This window comes from Desmodus rotundus, chromosome 2 (genome assembly GCF_022682495.2).
Source record: "Desmodus rotundus isolate HL8 chromosome 2, HLdesRot8A.1, whole genome shotgun sequence".
Classification (NCBI taxonomy): domain Eukaryota; kingdom Metazoa; phylum Chordata; class Mammalia; order Chiroptera; family Phyllostomidae; genus Desmodus; species Desmodus rotundus.
The window spans coordinates 33,948,134-33,965,086 of NC_071388.1; the positions used below are offsets into that span (position 1 = coordinate 33,948,134).

Sequence of the window (16,953 nt, forward strand, 5' to 3'; positions counted from 1 at the left end):
AATTTTAAAAAATTGGTTATAATATTTTATGCCAAAAGAATATAATAGTACAATTGGCATTCTCTCACGTGTGTTAACCATATACATAGGAGAATAACTTGGAAATAAAAACCTGCAAAAATATTTATACTCTAAATATTTAGAGTTCTAGTTTTGAGGAATCTCTTGAGGAAAAATCTTAAACACACAGAAGTTATATATACAAATATGTTCACTATGACATTATTTAAATGGCAAGTAACTAAATAGCCTATGTTTCTGGTAATAGGGCAATAGTTACTATTTTTCTCACTTGATATCTTTATGGGGAGGGAACAGGAATCCAAGGCAAAAGAAAGCATATCTTGCTGGTTGATCCTACTGACAATGCTTCATTTGAAACATGGGATGTCCAGGGAAAGCTTCCTGGTATGCCTGTGGGGTGCTCTTTCCCCCAGAAGCTGTCCAGGGCCATTCGGTCACTCACCACTTACTCGGTCAGGAAATGTGTGAGTGTAAACTTTGTGCCAGGTGCTTTTAGGAGCTGGCTCCACAGTGGTGAAGCCCATAGACCTGCTCCCTCCCCTCCTAGGGCCTCCATCCAGCCTGGCAGGGGAGACAGAATTACTTAGGGAGACAAATTACTTAAGGTAATTAAACAAACAATGATGAATGGCAGCATGTTCTATGGAGGGAAAGAACATGGTGGAGTGAGAAAGGCAATTTAGAGGCGAGAGGGAAACCAGACTGGGTGGTTAAAAAAAAGAGGTCAGTTTCTCTAACCCTAAACCCAACCCCTCTGACAAACACGCAAGAAGCTTTTGACTCACGTAAGGCCCCGTAGCTACCAACAACTGCAGTGTTCGCTTCAAACTTTAAACAAGGAATGACTCAGTGAAGCAGGGCCTGTGGGGCACAGCAAGGAAAGACTGACTTAATGTTTTCTTGAACACCAAAAGCTACTAAAACCAAGCAACAGTAGAAAAACAAATTGTTTTCAACCAAATTACATATTTGGCCACCAAAATGTACACACCACGCTATGGGATTATAACGATGGTTGTCCGCTTTCACAATCCTACTGTTAGTTTACCTAAAGTTACCATAATTAAAATGGTGAAATATATCTGAACAACACAAGACGGGGCTAGCTCCACCCATGGATCAGTTATGTGAAGATCTCCTTCAAACTCATTTCCTACCTTTCAGAAAATCAGAAGTAGGTCCCTGGATGTGCCATGTTCTCCCACCTTGCAATTCTGCACCGGCTGTTTTCTCTTCCTGGAGTGCCCTTCCTCCCCTGTCTGTCTGATGTGCTGCGTCTCACCCCGTCAGCCTCTGCTCAGCCAGCCCTGCCTCTGGGCTTCTCCGCCTGAGTCCCCCAGACTTACACAGGCTTCCTTGGCTGGGCTCCCCCAGAGTCCACTGCAGACCACAAACCGCAGCTCTCAGCGAGTTTTGTTGGAATTGACCATCTCTTGGATTTTCCGAACTAGAACATGAGCACCTCCAGGTCTCTACAGGGTCTGGCACATTCCAGGTGACCAATAAGTATATTAGAGAATGAGTAATGCATGATTTTCCTCCATGAACAGAAGCAGGAAGAGCTGTGACAGAGTAAAAACACTATACATTTGAGCATAACTTCAGTGTTTACAAATTGGCCCCACGTAAACCTGGCTCTCCCACGTGAACATAAAACCACAGGAACCAATCTTCATTGCAACAGCTTTAAGGATTACTGGTATATGCTACCTCGAGTTGCTTGCCAATCCCTAAAACCTGAAAATGGAAAAAAGATGGGGGGTGGGGCGGGGCAGGGGGAGAATGGCATAAAGACATTTAACTGTGATAACACCCAAATGGAAGTCAAGCTTTTTAAGCAGTTAAAATGATATGATTTTTCTGAAGTATGTGCTTTTATCAAATAAAGACATCATGTTAATGTTTTTAGAGTAATTGAAAATCACTTCCAAACAGATTTCTCCTAGAGACATAGCCAATAATACTGTTTTTTATTTTCACTCAAGTTGCCGAAGTATGCAGTTTTAATTGGCTCTATGAGGAAATAAGGTTGACGACGTATTGGTTGGGTTAGTAGGAGCTTCCGTGGCTGCTAAGACCCAAACCTGGCACATGGTGTGTCCTGTGAAATAGTGGCCCACTGTCCTTGACAAAAGGACAGCAGGGCATTTAGCTGCTATGCTGCGAACTACAGAATTAAAAGGCATCAGTTTACAATGCAGCAAGTTCAATTTCATCTGATGTGAACCTCGTTTTGAAGCACACAGGGGAAGCTTCTTAGCCTGGTAAGAATCCAGATTTTAAAATATATTTCAATGTAGACGAACCAACCAATGTAAATTTAGTTATTTGGGGAAGGAGAGTTCCTTACTTTTTCATTTGTTTTTATTTTTTAAAATATTTTAATATACTAAATAATTATATATATATATACATATATATACACACACACACACACACACACATGACTAGTTAGTATATCAGTTATATCTATCAGTAACCTCCATCTCAGGTTTTAAGTACAAGGTATAAAATATATTTTGGCTAATTCCTGTAAGAAATGAGAGCTCAATATCCACACTCCCTAAGTCAAAACATTTGTTCTGTCAGGAATCCTGGAAATCATTCCAATTAGCAGGCTGCATGCTGAGATGCTGAAATGTAAACGGGCCAGCTGTCTGGGAGTAGATTTTGCGTCTGATACACTGAGGGGTCCACCAGGATGCAGAGCTGCTGGGCCCACTTGCATCCTCAGGCTTCTCAGGCTCTCAGCGGAATTGACCGCCCCTTCTTGGTGAGGCTCTTCACTGGTTTCTATGACACTGTATTTTCCTGGTTTTCCTCTCTGTTCCCTGACTGCTGTAGCTCCTTCGCTGGCTCCGCCTCTTCTCACAACTCTAAAACTTCTCTTTTCTCACTCAACACCATTTCCTTAGGGGATTTCATGTCTTTATGGGATTTCAAGCACCATTGACCTACCAACAAATTTCTCCATATTTCCTACATTTTCCTTTATGTGATTACTTGTCACATATTTTTGGCATGGATTGTAGCTCCAGGAAGGCTAAGTGCTGGGTTGTGTGTGTGTGTTTGTGTTTGTAAGAACTGCTATAACCCCGGTGCCTGGCACACAATCATTGCTCAGTGAACAAATGACAGAGGGCCTGGTGAATTTCTCCTATTATGGTGGTGAACTGAGGACACCTGCTTTTAATAACTTACAATTCAGAGTCATCTTTTCCATAATTGTAGACCAGATTCCTGGGCCCAGCAGGCAATCGTTTGAGCAAATCCAAAGCCCTTTTTTGAAGAAAGAAACCTTATTTGCAAGTACTTCTTCACTACCTTCACAATGGGGCCAGATGGCCACCACTGGGACAGAGGTCAAATAAAGCACTTTATATAACAAAATACCCTGTCACTAACTCTATCTTAGGGACGTAAAGACTAAGGAACTCTTGTCCAGGTGACTCATAATTTTCTAAAACAAATTAATACCTTGACAAAGCCAGTAGAGATCTTTAATATAAGATAGCGACAGTCTAGGAGACATATAATTTCCCAGCTTTTAGAAAACTGATTCCACCAGACCGACTGCATTAGGACTCTGGCTCTGAGTGTGTGACTTGAGCAAGTTACTTAACCCTTTGTGCCTGACTTCTTCATTTACAATACGGGAATAATAGTAGCACTTGCCTCACTGGGTTGTTGTAGAGATTGAGGTAATATGCATGTAACATGATTAGAACACATGAATTGGTGATGTTGCTGCTGCTACTAATGATTCATACAACCAGTTAGAACATCTGCCCAAGGACTCCGAAACTTTAACCATGGCAAGAAGTTTTTAAGTTCTGGTGATATACAAAGCACTGCACTAAGAATTTTACGTACACAATCACACTCATTCCATATAATAAGCCTTGAGAGAGGCACTGTCATTACCCCACTTTTATAGGTAGGGAAACTAAGCAAGTTTAGAGAGCTGAGGTAACTTGCCCAACTAGTCTCGCAAGAAAAGTGCTAAAGCCAGTATCCCAGCCAACAGCAGTGTGGGGTGAGAAAATCTATACCTGTACAGAAACCCACAAACCTGAGAGCAGGAGCAGATTGATGAGAATATGGGGAAAGTAAAAGAATAAAAAGGCATGTTACTATTGGAGAATACTAGAGACAACTACCCAACATCACGTCTGTACTAAATATATGTCTTATGCGCCAGGTACTCTTCCAAGTGCTTCACTTACTTACTGCTACGTGACAGTGATGGCACACTATAGAGCTTTATGTGCATTACTCATCCAGTCCTCAAATAATTTTATGGGTTAAGTATTGTGACCACCTACTAGATCAGGAAATAAATTCATAGGTGAAATGTTCTTCAAGGTCACACAGCTAGCACAGCTCAGAGCCCGAATTTGAACTCAGGTCTCCCTGATTCCAAAATCCACGTGCTTAAACACTATGAAAATGTTCCCCCAAATTTGATGAATATACCATCAGTATCATAAACATTTTGTAAAATAAAGCTCTATAGTCAATTAAATTTGGGACTCACTGTATAATGTCTCTTTGAGACTCAAAATACATGTTAGTATGATAGGAATTCTGAAACATTTTACAGTATTTAAAAATCCAGATTAACTGTTTTAACTCAGCATTTCCCAGTCTTATTTAAACATGGAATCCTTTTTAATGCATTATATTGAAATCCCCCAGAACTACAATTTGTAAATACATAATACACTCCTTTCCTACAAGATGCTTTCTTAATGTGGATCACACCACTAGTACAGATTTCAGAGTGGAGGGGGTGCAGTGGGAAGGAGAGAAGGGAGACTGAACAGCCTTAACAGGAAGCTGTGGAATATAGTTCAGAAGGCTACGGTGTCTGGCAGACCTGGGTCTCAGCCAGCCTCACTAGGCAGTCATGTGTCTGTGAGTCAGTTACTTAACCTTGCTGAGCTTCTCTTTTCCTTTCCTGTTAAGTGAGGACATTAAGACTATTTCACAAGGTGGCTATATTTATTATTTCAATCAATAGACTCATTATTATCTGCCAGAAATCTTCTCCTATTAAAAGCAAATAATCTTCTAAAAGCAGAAGAATTGACCTGCCTTACTAAGAAAGCCGAGGAAGCAGGCATTATTGCTGCTGTCCCGGCTGCTTCTCACCGATAGGGAAGAATTGTGCCTTGAAATGGAAATGATCGAAACCTTGGGACAGAGTGACTTTATCGGTATCTAATGCATAAATTAGGAAGGAGATAAACAACTTGCATTTTAGAAAAGTAGACTCCAGAACAGTCAAAGAAAAGGTCATTTGAATCCCAGGGCGGGGCAATATTATGGGATAGGCAGCACAGAAGAGGTCGGGTCAAATAAATTTCTTCTGTGGCAGGCATCAATTACCCATTCAAGAGGAAAAGCGAAAGGGTAGAATGATAACAAATGAATGTGGGAATTCACCAGCAATCTTTTAAGGAGGTGTCCTTAAATTGTAAACAACATTTAGCTCAAACAAGCACACAATTCATTACAAATTTTAAAAAAAGCATAACCTGCGTGTATAACATGAGGAAGTCAGAAACCTAGAAAACAGCAAGGCTTGCCAAAAAAAAGTTGCAAAGGACAACCAAAAGCCATTTTTAGGTAAGTTTAGAGTCAGAAGCACATGAAGCACTAGGTCTGCCCCTCGGGGCTAATGGGGTGACAGAAGGCTGAAAGAAAGCGAAACCATGAATTCCTATATTCTCTGTGGTGAATGATCTTCAGACCAAACCAAATGAAACCAAACCAAAACAAAACAAAAAGAAAACCCACAAAAAAACAGTAAGAGAGAAATTACATCTATAATAGGTGAGAAAGCTTATGATGCGGTGGGGAATTGAATACATAGCAGCAAAAGGAAAGAGACATGCAAAGGCCATAAAAAAATGCTAGAGGAGTGTAAAGGAAAGAGAAATTAAAGCTGATTGGGGAAAAAGGGGAAGTTCCCAAAAGCGATGCTTTTCAGGAGATGTTGAAAGACGTGGGGGATGTTGGTCAAGTTGCAGCAGGCCCTCGGTGCCAGCTGCGGAATTTAGGACTTTCGTTCTCCCACTGTCCTAGGGGATAGGAATTCTGGGGGCACAGGGGTGGGGTCCACTAGAGAATCAACAGGCAGATTTGTGCAGAACAAGGAGATCAAGGATCATTCTGCAACACTGACTTGATTACCCTGAATGTTTACCAGTCAAATAAATGTAGGCCAAGCACCTGTCCAGATTTGTCTAGGTGTAATTCTGGTTTAAAACAGTTGTATTGGTATGATTGTTCATAGCAGCCCCTATCACTCTCGAAAATGTCCTGGTTTGGACAATGGATTATATGGCTACTAGGTATATGTAACTTGCAGACTATCAACCTATGTTTAATAGCGATGATATAAACCATAGAGAGAAGAGATTCCTACTATGTCACAAATGGTTCACAGGTGGACCACAAGGTATTGGTTTCAGTGTTTTATAGAAGTAAAAACTTAAAACCATTTTTATAACTATTCAAAATTTATCCAAGTTGGCAGTTTATTGGATAACCATTGTATAATTCTCTTTATAAATCTTGTGAGTTCTGCCATTCAAACCCATAGAGATTCCCCCACATAATTCCTTCAGTTTCCCCTGGCAAACTTGAAAAATGTAATCAAGTCTACGGCAGGAAAAAAGACTGGGAAATGCTACTGTAGATGCATTTCACTGTGGGCTGTGGGGGCTCAAAAAAGGTCAGGACACAGTGCGCGAGTGACAAAGTGGCTCATGAGCATTCCCGAGTGCATGGCCAGTGCCAGGGACCGAAAGGAGCACACCCATCACAGAGGACTCTGCTTTCAGGTCAGCCTGGCCCAGCAGCAGGAGGTGAACCTAGGAGTCCAGGAACTTTGACTCCCGTCCCTATTTGGCCGGTGAAACTAATTACATAACCTTAGGGGACATCATTGACCCTCTCTGAACCTCAGTTTTTTTTCACTTGACAAATAAAAATGACTAATGCCAGCCAGTTATTTATTGTAAAAATAAAACGAGGTGAAACAAGTGAAACCCTCTGTGAAAACCTAGAGTTTTATATAAATGTAGAATATAATTTTAAAAAATAGGTTCTTCAGGGTCTCATTTCTCTCAGGCTAGCCTCCTCTTCCTCTGGCCACTGCGGGAGGATATGACATTCATTCTCACCAGCCTTTTCAGTGGGCACCACTGGCCACTCCCAAGTCCATATCATCAGCCCAGCGCTCCCTCTCTCTTCTGAGCTCTGGTCTCGTACATGTAAGCTATTTATGAGCAGCCATGGAGCTTCAAACCGGATCTTCACCCGCGGGTTGCTCCTTTTCCTAAATCGGGGTCATCACCACCATTCACCGGGGTCCCCCAGAACCTGTCCCAGGAGCCATCTTTGACTCCTTTCTTCCTTCACTCACACTGACCCCTCCATCAGTAACTGCCCTCCAAACCCACCCACTGTATCAGTTCACGTGCTCACCTCTCACTCGGGTGGCTTCCTAAGTGGTCTTTCACCTTCACCTGCTTGTTAAGCTCCAGTCTCTACACTGCCACTGAGACAGACTGTGCTCAAACCCAGATTTCACCATATGATTTCCCTGCTAAAAATCTGTCAGCAGCTCCTTTCTTAGCCCACAGGGTCCTTTTGTTATCTGGCCCGTTGCTTCCTTGCAGCCTCATCTCTCTGACTTGTGAGCTTTGTGTTCCCGTCAGGCTAAACGTTTAGTTCCTTAGTGCTACCACCCTCTCCCACTGGAAAGTCCCTTCTGGCTGGAGTGCCCTTTTCACCCTCCTTTCTCCCTCTCTTCTCTTGCCCCTCCTCCTCTCGGTGGTTCCTACGAGAAGGCACTCTACACAATGATCGAGCGCTGGAGTTCAGAGTCAGACGGGTGGAAGGTGAGTCGTACTTGCACCTTTTATAAACTGTCATCTTTACATTTCAGTTTCCTCCTTTGTAAGGCACAAATATAAATAAATAAAAACACCTGCCCCTTCACTGTAACCCTCACTTGGGGCGTCCGTTCTCCGAGCCGGGGTTCTAAGGATAGACAAGGGGGTCAGGTGAAACCATAGTCGATGGGTTGATTTAGGTAATACCTAAAATCCTTTCTGACTCAGAGATTCTAAGGGCTGCTAAACAGACGCACCATTCACTTCATGCTTTCACGGATCCTTTCTAAGGCCACATATTTCATTCTGATGTGCTGATAAACCAGAAGATCATTTTAAAAAACAGAAACAGAAAACACCCACCCCGTAGAATTACAGCGTGGACTAAGTGGATTGCATGCAAAGCGTGTAGCACAGTATCTGGCACAGAGTAAGTGCTCACTACGAGCGTAACAGATGTTAGCTACTTTTACTGTAAGCACTAACCTTGATACCTCGATGTCAATGTGAAGGGGAAATTGTCCCCAACATGCAGACCTACATTAGAGGTCCTTTTTAAGGCTCTTGTAGCAACCCATAAACACCTCTATCTTAACTCTCCTTCTGTCACTCCAGTCCCCACTCTGTGACTGTCAATAGGTTTATCTCCCTTTCCCTCGACTGTATACGTCTCAAGATTAAGTATGTGTCCTTTTCCTTTTCATTTTGCCACTTCCTAGCATTGGTGTTCAGTTAATATTTATTGAATAAGTGATGACCCCTAAATGGTAGGGTGTTAGTCTTATTCTGGAAACACTGAAAGATAAAATGAAGGAGAAAATAAGTGATAGTTCCCACATGGTTTCATCTGGCAGTGAAGCAAATATTACTATTTTTAAAGAAGTAATGGTGCATTAATAGAACATTTAACTATGGTTATGCACTTGCACGTCTCACAGAAATGTCATGGATCGAGCTCGGTCCACGTGTTAGAAACAGAACGTGCCATTACGATAAAGTAATACTGATGGCATTTCTGTGCACAGGACTGTATTTGTAGGGTTCCAGGAAAGAGAAAATGAGAAACTATAAGTCAGGCATTGTCTAAGACACTTGACGGCTGGATCAATCCGACCTTACAGTTTGACTGGATCACCCAGAGGCGCTCTCTGAAGACCACTGGGACTGCTGGCCTGTCAGAATTAATGCTAAGTGTCACCCTGAAGCTATTCTGTAGGCCCCTCTGCAGCCAAGTATTTAAAGAAAAACTCCCATCAAATCAGCTAAAAATGTTTGTGGTTGGTGAAATCTCTAACTTACAGGAAGAAATGCGTTATCATGGCAAGTGTAGAAGAAGGCAGACAAAACTTGTTATTTACTAATGTTTTCAAGGTAAATCTACCTACATTAGTATACACCCAGTTCATGCAGGAATGATTATGGAAAAAGTGAGCAAGCTGGAGTTCTGCATGGCGTCCCCTAAGTGAACGTTTAAACCACACCCATGGATACACAGAAAATTCAGGTGAAATCACTTTAGATTTCAGCAAGTTTGGGGGCATTTTACAGTATGTAAAAAAAATAAAACTTGCTCAGCTAGTCCCAAAGCACTGTCATCCATAAGAAATAGTGGGGAATTAGGTAGAAATACTGATTTCACCAACCTCTCTTTTACATTATATCATCAAAAAGATACATAGTATCAGAACTAGTAAGCTAGAGATCAAAGTAGGGCAAGCTAAGCTCTTGCTCTGAACTCCCTTCAGATACCACTGTCAACTTTATTCACCACTTATCACCTCTCTAAACTGTATATAACCTTTCTCTCTTATGCGTTTCTGTAACCATACCTCTTCTGGAACACCTGTCAGCACCTACCTTCGTAATAGCTGTACATTAGCATGGCTTTTCCAGTCTACTAAGCCGTAGTTTTCTTTCAGGTCATTTTAGCATGTCCCTAAAATCTCACACAGTAGGCTTTCAACCTGTGTCACAACTAAGTGACTGAGCATGAAGCATGCCACTGTGACCGCCGTGTCAGGGGAGCCAGGATGCCTTAAAAAAACAAATCTGACTTTTTCTATAGAACAATTTCTTTCTATTACCAAGAGATTAATCACACTGATAGGATATGCACATCAATTCCACGTTAGAAGTAGGAAACCTACAACAAAAACTTATTACAAGAGAAGTTTTAAAATTAGTTAGTATTACGTGTTCATTGTAGAAAAACTAGAATATACAAATTTCAAAGTTGAAGCCTTTATGCACCTCCCCCCAAATCCATGTATTTTAAATTATGTACTTCTGCTTTTTCTATACCTGTATGTAATATACATAACTCTATGCTTTAAAAGATATTTTAAATGGGATAGTTGGTATATGCACTGTTTCGTAGCCTTTTCTCACTGTATAGTACAAATCCTTTGTAGGCCACTAAACATCATTTCAAAGCTGGTTTGTTTTTTTTTTTTTGACTGCACAGTATTCCAAAATATAGGTTTACCACAATTTACTTCATCTCTTATTGCTCCGAAGTTTTCATTCTTTTAAATAATGCTACAAAAATAGGTAATAAAAGATAAAAAAGGTTGCTGAGTGGTCCCCCATATTTCTCATAAACAGCAGTTCTTTTGGACTAAGGTTTTTGAATAAGGTTTTTGATCCTGTAAAATTTCCCTCTTTATAGCTACAGTTTGGCCTATGTCCATAATTACTTAAAATAAATTCCTTCAAAAAAACCTGCTAGTTCAAAGCAAAAAACATGCTTCTGTGGTTTGCAGTGGATATTGGCAAACTCAGCCATGGATACTTCTCAGTTTCCTCGCTTGTTCTGGGGTTAGCATTTTTTCAACTCTGTGCTTGGGTAGCAGTTTAAAGTCAGTATCAGAACCTCCCAAAGTCCATTCTTTTGTCCCTCTGGTTTCCCTCTGGTTCTGCCCAGTCGTTATCTAAAACTCTCTCTCCACTGCCTTCTCAGATCGTCTTTGGTTTGTGCTTTTCCACTGCTCAAGCCTTATGATGGCTCTGCTACAGCACTAGAATTTTCTTAACTAGTATTTTATCCCCTTCGACTCATAGAGCCAAAGTATCACCCGACTAATCTGATAAACTAATCCATGCTAATATGAAGAGGCTCATTCCCAGCAACATATGTGCAACATAACTTGAGCAGTTTAAGGAAAATATGTTATCTGTATCTGCAATGCATTTTATTTGTCTGAAAGCACAATGGTTCTCAAATTTTGCTGTACATTGCAATCACCTGAGGAGTCTTTAAAAACACTGATGCCTGGGACTCATCTCCCCAAAATTCTAAATGAAGTTACTACAAGGTGTGACTTGGCATTAGGATTTTTAAAAATATATTTTATTTATTTTTTAGAGAGAGGGGAAGGGAGGGAGAAAGAGAGGGAGAGGAACATCAATGTGTGGTTACCTCTCACATGCCCCCCACTGGGGACCTGGCCTGCAACCCAGGCATGTGCCCTAACTGGGAATTGAGCTGGTGACCCTTTGGTCCGCAGACCGGCGCTCAATCCACTGAGCCACACCAGTCAGAGGAGCATCAGGATTTTTTTAAAGCTCCCTAGATGATTCTAACATAGCAGCTGTGTTTGAGATGATTTAGAGAAAGATACCAAGTAGCTTCTTCTTAGGTAATATGGGAGGACTCCAAGGAAGAAAAGTATAATAAGCATAAGTCTTCTATACAAAATAAAGGAGATAAGAACAGTTCCAGGGGTAAAGCATTTGCCGATAACAATAGAATAAAACTAGCATTCATTTCTCTTGATGCTAGGCATGAGTCTGCTACGTTAGGAAGCAGGTCCACCTTCACTTCTGAAGAAATTTCAGTTGCCTTTGTAATTGAACCAATCAACTCTAAAATTATTTGGGTAACAAACTTTATGCCATGAGATTTAACGGTAGCTGTCCAGGTTTCAATTGCTTCTGGTTTACATTTGTTTTATTGTTTCAACAACACTGGGCAATCCCACAGATTTGAGTTCTCCACAATCCATAGCCAACCTTTGGCACTACTCTTAAAAGAATAACTGTAACAAGTTCCAGGCATTTAAATACATTACTAAACCTCAAAACGACCTTACAAAGTTACCCCATTTTACAGGGAACACTGAGCATTGGAGTAGGTCAGTGAACTGCCTGGCCTCACCGTCAGTGCCTGGCCTGGCCGGGATGTGATTCAGGAAGGCATGACTCCCACAGTCCTGCTCGCATTTGCTTACAGCGTGTCAAGCCATACTGACTTCTTCCCAGGACAATTTCAAGAAACATTGGTAAATTGCTTTACTGGGCAAAATAGGCTTCCATGTCGTTTGAATGATTTGTCTGATATTTCACAACTCCAATGACAAGTGATGAAAGCCACTTCTGTACAAAGCCACTCCCAAGCTAAGTGCTAGGTAAGGATACTTTGTTACCTCATCTATCACTGTGACCTGGCATCACACACATTATCAGTCCCAAACACCAGCTTGGGGCACATTCTGTAAAGTACCGCAGGGCCCAAAGCCCTTGCCTTCACTGGGTTGGCAGCCTAACTGGGGAAGAAAGGCTTTTCTTCCAACCTGGCTTTTCCCAGATCACTTATGCTATGGAAGACTTCCTTGGGAACCTGAAAACTAAAAATAATCTCGGCTGCCAGCACACAAGTTTTATTCTTTTATTTCCCACTGTTTTTCTTATTCTCCTTATTAGTCACTATTTTTTTCTTATCTGCTATATACTAAAGGCCATTTAACCCTCTCCAGGTAAATCCCATTGTATCCCAGAATCACTGATGGATGTTACTCCCAAATTACATCATTTCTGAAGGAAAAGAGGGAATGCAGGGCTTCCTACATGAAGACTGCCTTTCCTGAAATCAATGCCAGAGAAGGGGGTGGTCCTTCTTTCACCATGTGAACATCACAGTGAGCAGGAGGAAAGGAAGAGGATCTGCAGCTTCATAGACACATCCGAGGAGACAACTAGGAGGCACCAGGGCGGTGGAGAAGGTGCCTGATTCAATAGAAGCAAATCTGTACTAGGAATATGCTACTGTACCCTAGTGAAGGGGCTTTTTGGTAGGGCAAGGCTTCAGAGACCATGGGATCTCACCCACAATGAGGATGGACAGGGAAAAAGAATATCAATCCTCTAGAAAAAGTCATGATCTCCCCCCTCTGTTTCTCTAGTCATTCTTGAAAAAAAGGAGTTTACACAAATAACCTGAGACTAAAGCCTAGGTTGGGGGAAGGGGAAAACTTGGTTTTGGAGGAAGGTTACGGAGTCTAGATAGAGCAAGCTCTTCAGAAACACTGTTTAATCACAGGGCTCAGCCTTGGCTGCAGATTGTAGTTTAGATTTTAGAATCTCTGGCACTAAAAATAAGGCCTCTTACCATAGAATAAAGCAGAGACAGTAATATTTTCCTGTTTATGGGGGAAAGGAAATACACACTCACGATACAATAGAGAGAAATTTTACCCTGCCACGGTAAGCCAGGGTTTCCTGGCTCAGGCAAAGGTTATGTTCTCAACAGCCAAGGACATCCAATAAATGCTGCAGGGCAGGCAGAACACAAACGGATGGTGCAAACAGGGGCTGCTGCATCTGCTGCCTCTCCTCCAGCCAGCCAGGCCTCCTGGCCTTGTGTCTTGGGCTACACTGATAAATGCCAAGCATGAATGGGAGATCTGAGCGGTTCTTCAAGGACTTGGAGGAGCTCTGACCACTAGGCCCCCGGAATGGAGAGCTCCACAGTCAGGGTACGTGGGGACAGCGCCTGTGCCCGCTTCTGCTTTTAAGGTGGCTTCATTGCCCGAAATGAGAGCCTGTTATTACCAGAGCTGTCCTAAAAATATTTAACTCGCTCTCTGCCGGCCCCTATCGGAGAACGAAAATGGGGATGAGGTGGCTTATAAAATGCTGGAAGATTGTTTTGCAAAGCAAAACGGGGGTGAGGGAAGCTATTTAGGTTAGATTACGGGTTAAACAGTTGTCAGATTCTATTCAAATACTTCACCTTCCCCGTCGCCTACGCAGACGAGCAGACACAGACCTAGACCGCTGCTCGCAAGGAGGCGAATGCGACACCTTGAAAATGACAAACTGAACCACCTTAAAAAGCAATGGTCTCACTGCATTAGAAAAATATGCATTCTCGTGGGACACGGTCCGGAAATTTTGCTTCCCCCTTCAAATACTGCCTAAGAGGAGGGACAGAGAATCAGCGCTGGGCTGCGTCTCACCACTTGCTGTGCGCTCCGGAAAGTCGCGTCCAGCAGCATCAGCTTCCAGGGATCGGACACGGAGCTGGGCAGGGGGATGTAGACGTAATAGGCGGCCAGCGCCACCACGGCGGTGAGCACGATACAGGACGACCTCATCTTCCCCCAGGTCGGCTCCTCTGCGGGTGGACGAGGACGAAAGGACGATGCCACCCAAAGACCTCCCGCAAGTTTCTGCAAGGGCCAGCCGCTCATTCACTGGTTTCTTACATGCCCAGGAGCCAATCAGAGGTGGCGTAGGGAGGAAGTCCAAGCGCTGACGTGCCCCCTCTTTGGTGTCCTTGCGAAGTGTTGGAGACACTCCAGGTTGAAAAAGAGCTGAGGCTGGTCTGCGCGCAGCACAGCGCACTCTGGAGTACACAGGTGTGTATTGCATGTCTGCGACCAAGGGCTCCCCTGTGAAGATTCTCAAGTGAAAACCTGAAATTGTTTCAGTGTAATGAGTTTGTGTCTGTCTAAGGCACATGGACCTTTCTGACTCAAAATGGAGATTCTGAGAAATAAAAATCCACTTTCTTTTAGAACCAGACTTGCAATGGAATAAAATTCTAGCTGGTAAGTTGTGAAGATAATTACAAATTCTTATAAATCAAGCAATGACAAGCCAGTAGTATATCTGGCATCCAAGTCTTGGTTTATGAATCCCAGTCTCCAAAAAAAGGAACCATGATTTTGCCACAGCTCCTTGGGGGGTGGGGGGGTGGCGGAGGGGGGGGAGGCTAATTCCAGGGTTGGCTAAGATAAAGTAAGGATTAGCTTCTGTGCTCGAAGTAGAGAAGCGCTTAAACTGAAGTGGACTTTGTTAACAGAACACAGGTGGCAGCTTAAAGGATCTCCCAATGGTTAAAGCTGGAATAATTTTAGCATCAAAATGAATAACTGGTGATCAAAAAGTAGAATCAAAAGGACTTGGAGAGGGAGGGAAAGATGAATTCCTGGGTAAAAAAAAATTGTGGAGAATAAAGGACTTGAGGGAAAATGACAAATGCACTCTGGAGTATTTAGGTTTGAGGTGTCTATGGAACATCCAAGAAGAAATACTGAGTAGGCTGCTGGGCATTCAAGTCAGGACCTCTTGGAGAGGTCCAAGCTGGAGACGCAAGCATGGGAATCTCTATGTATCACTGAAGCCATGACAGTGGATGAGAGAGAAGCTGAGAGTGCAAGGAGTTGGGAGAAAAAAAGCAGGCCTGAAGGCCTTAGCATTTACTGTTTAGGAAAAGGAAGCGGACAAGTTGACCAAAGAGGCTGAGAAGAAGTTAACCAGAAAGAGTACTGTCTGATCTAGAGAAGCTCAGTAGTGACGAATACAGAAAGTGAAAGAAATAATTTAGAACTTACATTGGTGAAATTTCTTAACTGGATTCGAGAAAGGGAAGAGATAAGGTAGAGTCAATAATGACTTCAAAGTTTCTGGTTTGGCTGCCTATTTCGTCTACATCCCCTTGCCCAGCTCTGTGTCCGATCCCAAAGTCTGGCAACAAAGTTTCTGAGTAAAGCATCAACTGACAGAAATGTTGGATGTAAAACAGATTTTGGGTAAGGTGGTGAGCTCAGTCCTGTCATGCACCCAGAGCTGTATTCGGCAACATTCTTAGCAATACGTTCTAAATGCAATGTTAAGCTTTTAATTAAACTCTAAGTCACTACATGATGTGTTGAAGAAAATTAGTTTGGGAATTACTATATTTATAATATATGAACTTAATTTGCATAACACCCTCTATTGATGAAGGTTTGAAGCCCATCTGATTTTACCAATTGTAACAGCATTATACTCAAGACAGAAAGCCTTGGCTTGTGCTCAAAGAACAAAAGGAAGTTTTCCTTTCCTTGCAGCCACCCTTTTATATCATCATTTAAAAGATCTATGAGCTCATAAAAAAAAAAATCCAGCATGGACCAGCCTATGGCAGCTCCAAGAAAATGACAATGTCGCTTCCTGTTTGGGAGTTCATATTGCCCCCTCTTCCCAATCATAAACACAAAACTCAGGGACCACTTCAGTGCCTCATCTCCCAGTTCCCTGGATCTTGTCCTCAGGAATTGTATTAGTTTCCTATTGCTGTTGTAAAAAAAAAAAAAAAAAGGTACTGCAAACTAAGTGGCTTAAAACAACAGGAATATATATTCTCACAGCTCTGGAGGCTAGAAGTCTGAAATCAAGGCATCAGCAGGACATGCTCTCTCTGAAGGCTCTAGGAAAGGATCTTTCCTTGCCTCATCCTAGCTTCTGTGGTCGCTGGATTGGATTGTAGAGGCATCCAACTTTGCCTCTGTCTCCAATGGCCATCTCCTCTGTGCATCAGTCTTTGTGTCTCTTCTTTTCTTGTAAGGACATTAGTCATGTTGGATTAAGGGCCAATCTTATATAGATTAGTTAAGATACATTATAACCTTATTTTAATTAACTATATCTGCAAGACCTTATTACTAACTAAGGTTGATTTCTCAGGTACCAGAAAGGAAGTGTGTGGAAGGGGTGTGTGGCGCTATCCAATCCAGTACAGTACTCAAATGTTAAATGAGTAATGGAAGCACTTTAGCCGAGCATCCCACCCCTTCCACTATAGTAGCTATGCATGTGGTTTCCCTGGCCTGCTGAGATAATTTGGGTGACTCCTGTACAGTTGATGCTCCCCTTGCTAATCTTCTGAAGCTCAGGCTTTTGTCTTTAGATTGACACTTAATCTAATAACTAATTCAGGCTAATAGAAGAAGGGGTGGGGTGGGGTAAGGGATGCATA

At 42.3% G+C, this 16,953-nt stretch overlaps 1 protein-coding gene across 1 annotated transcript in view; it reads right to left on the minus strand.

Annotated features, from left to right (window-relative positions):
- The window catches only part of NCEH1 (neutral cholesterol ester hydrolase 1), a 55,159-nt gene extending 40,707 nt beyond the window's left edge, over positions 1-14,452 (minus strand). The window contains exon 1 of the mRNA XM_024563605.4: positions 14,168-14,452. Coding sequence (XP_024419373.1) covers positions 14,168-14,401 — 234 coding nt within the window. The 5' untranslated portion in view covers positions 14,402-14,452. The remainder of the gene's footprint in view (positions 1-14,167) is intronic.
- Between the last annotated feature and the right edge of the window lie 2,501 nt (positions 14,453-16,953).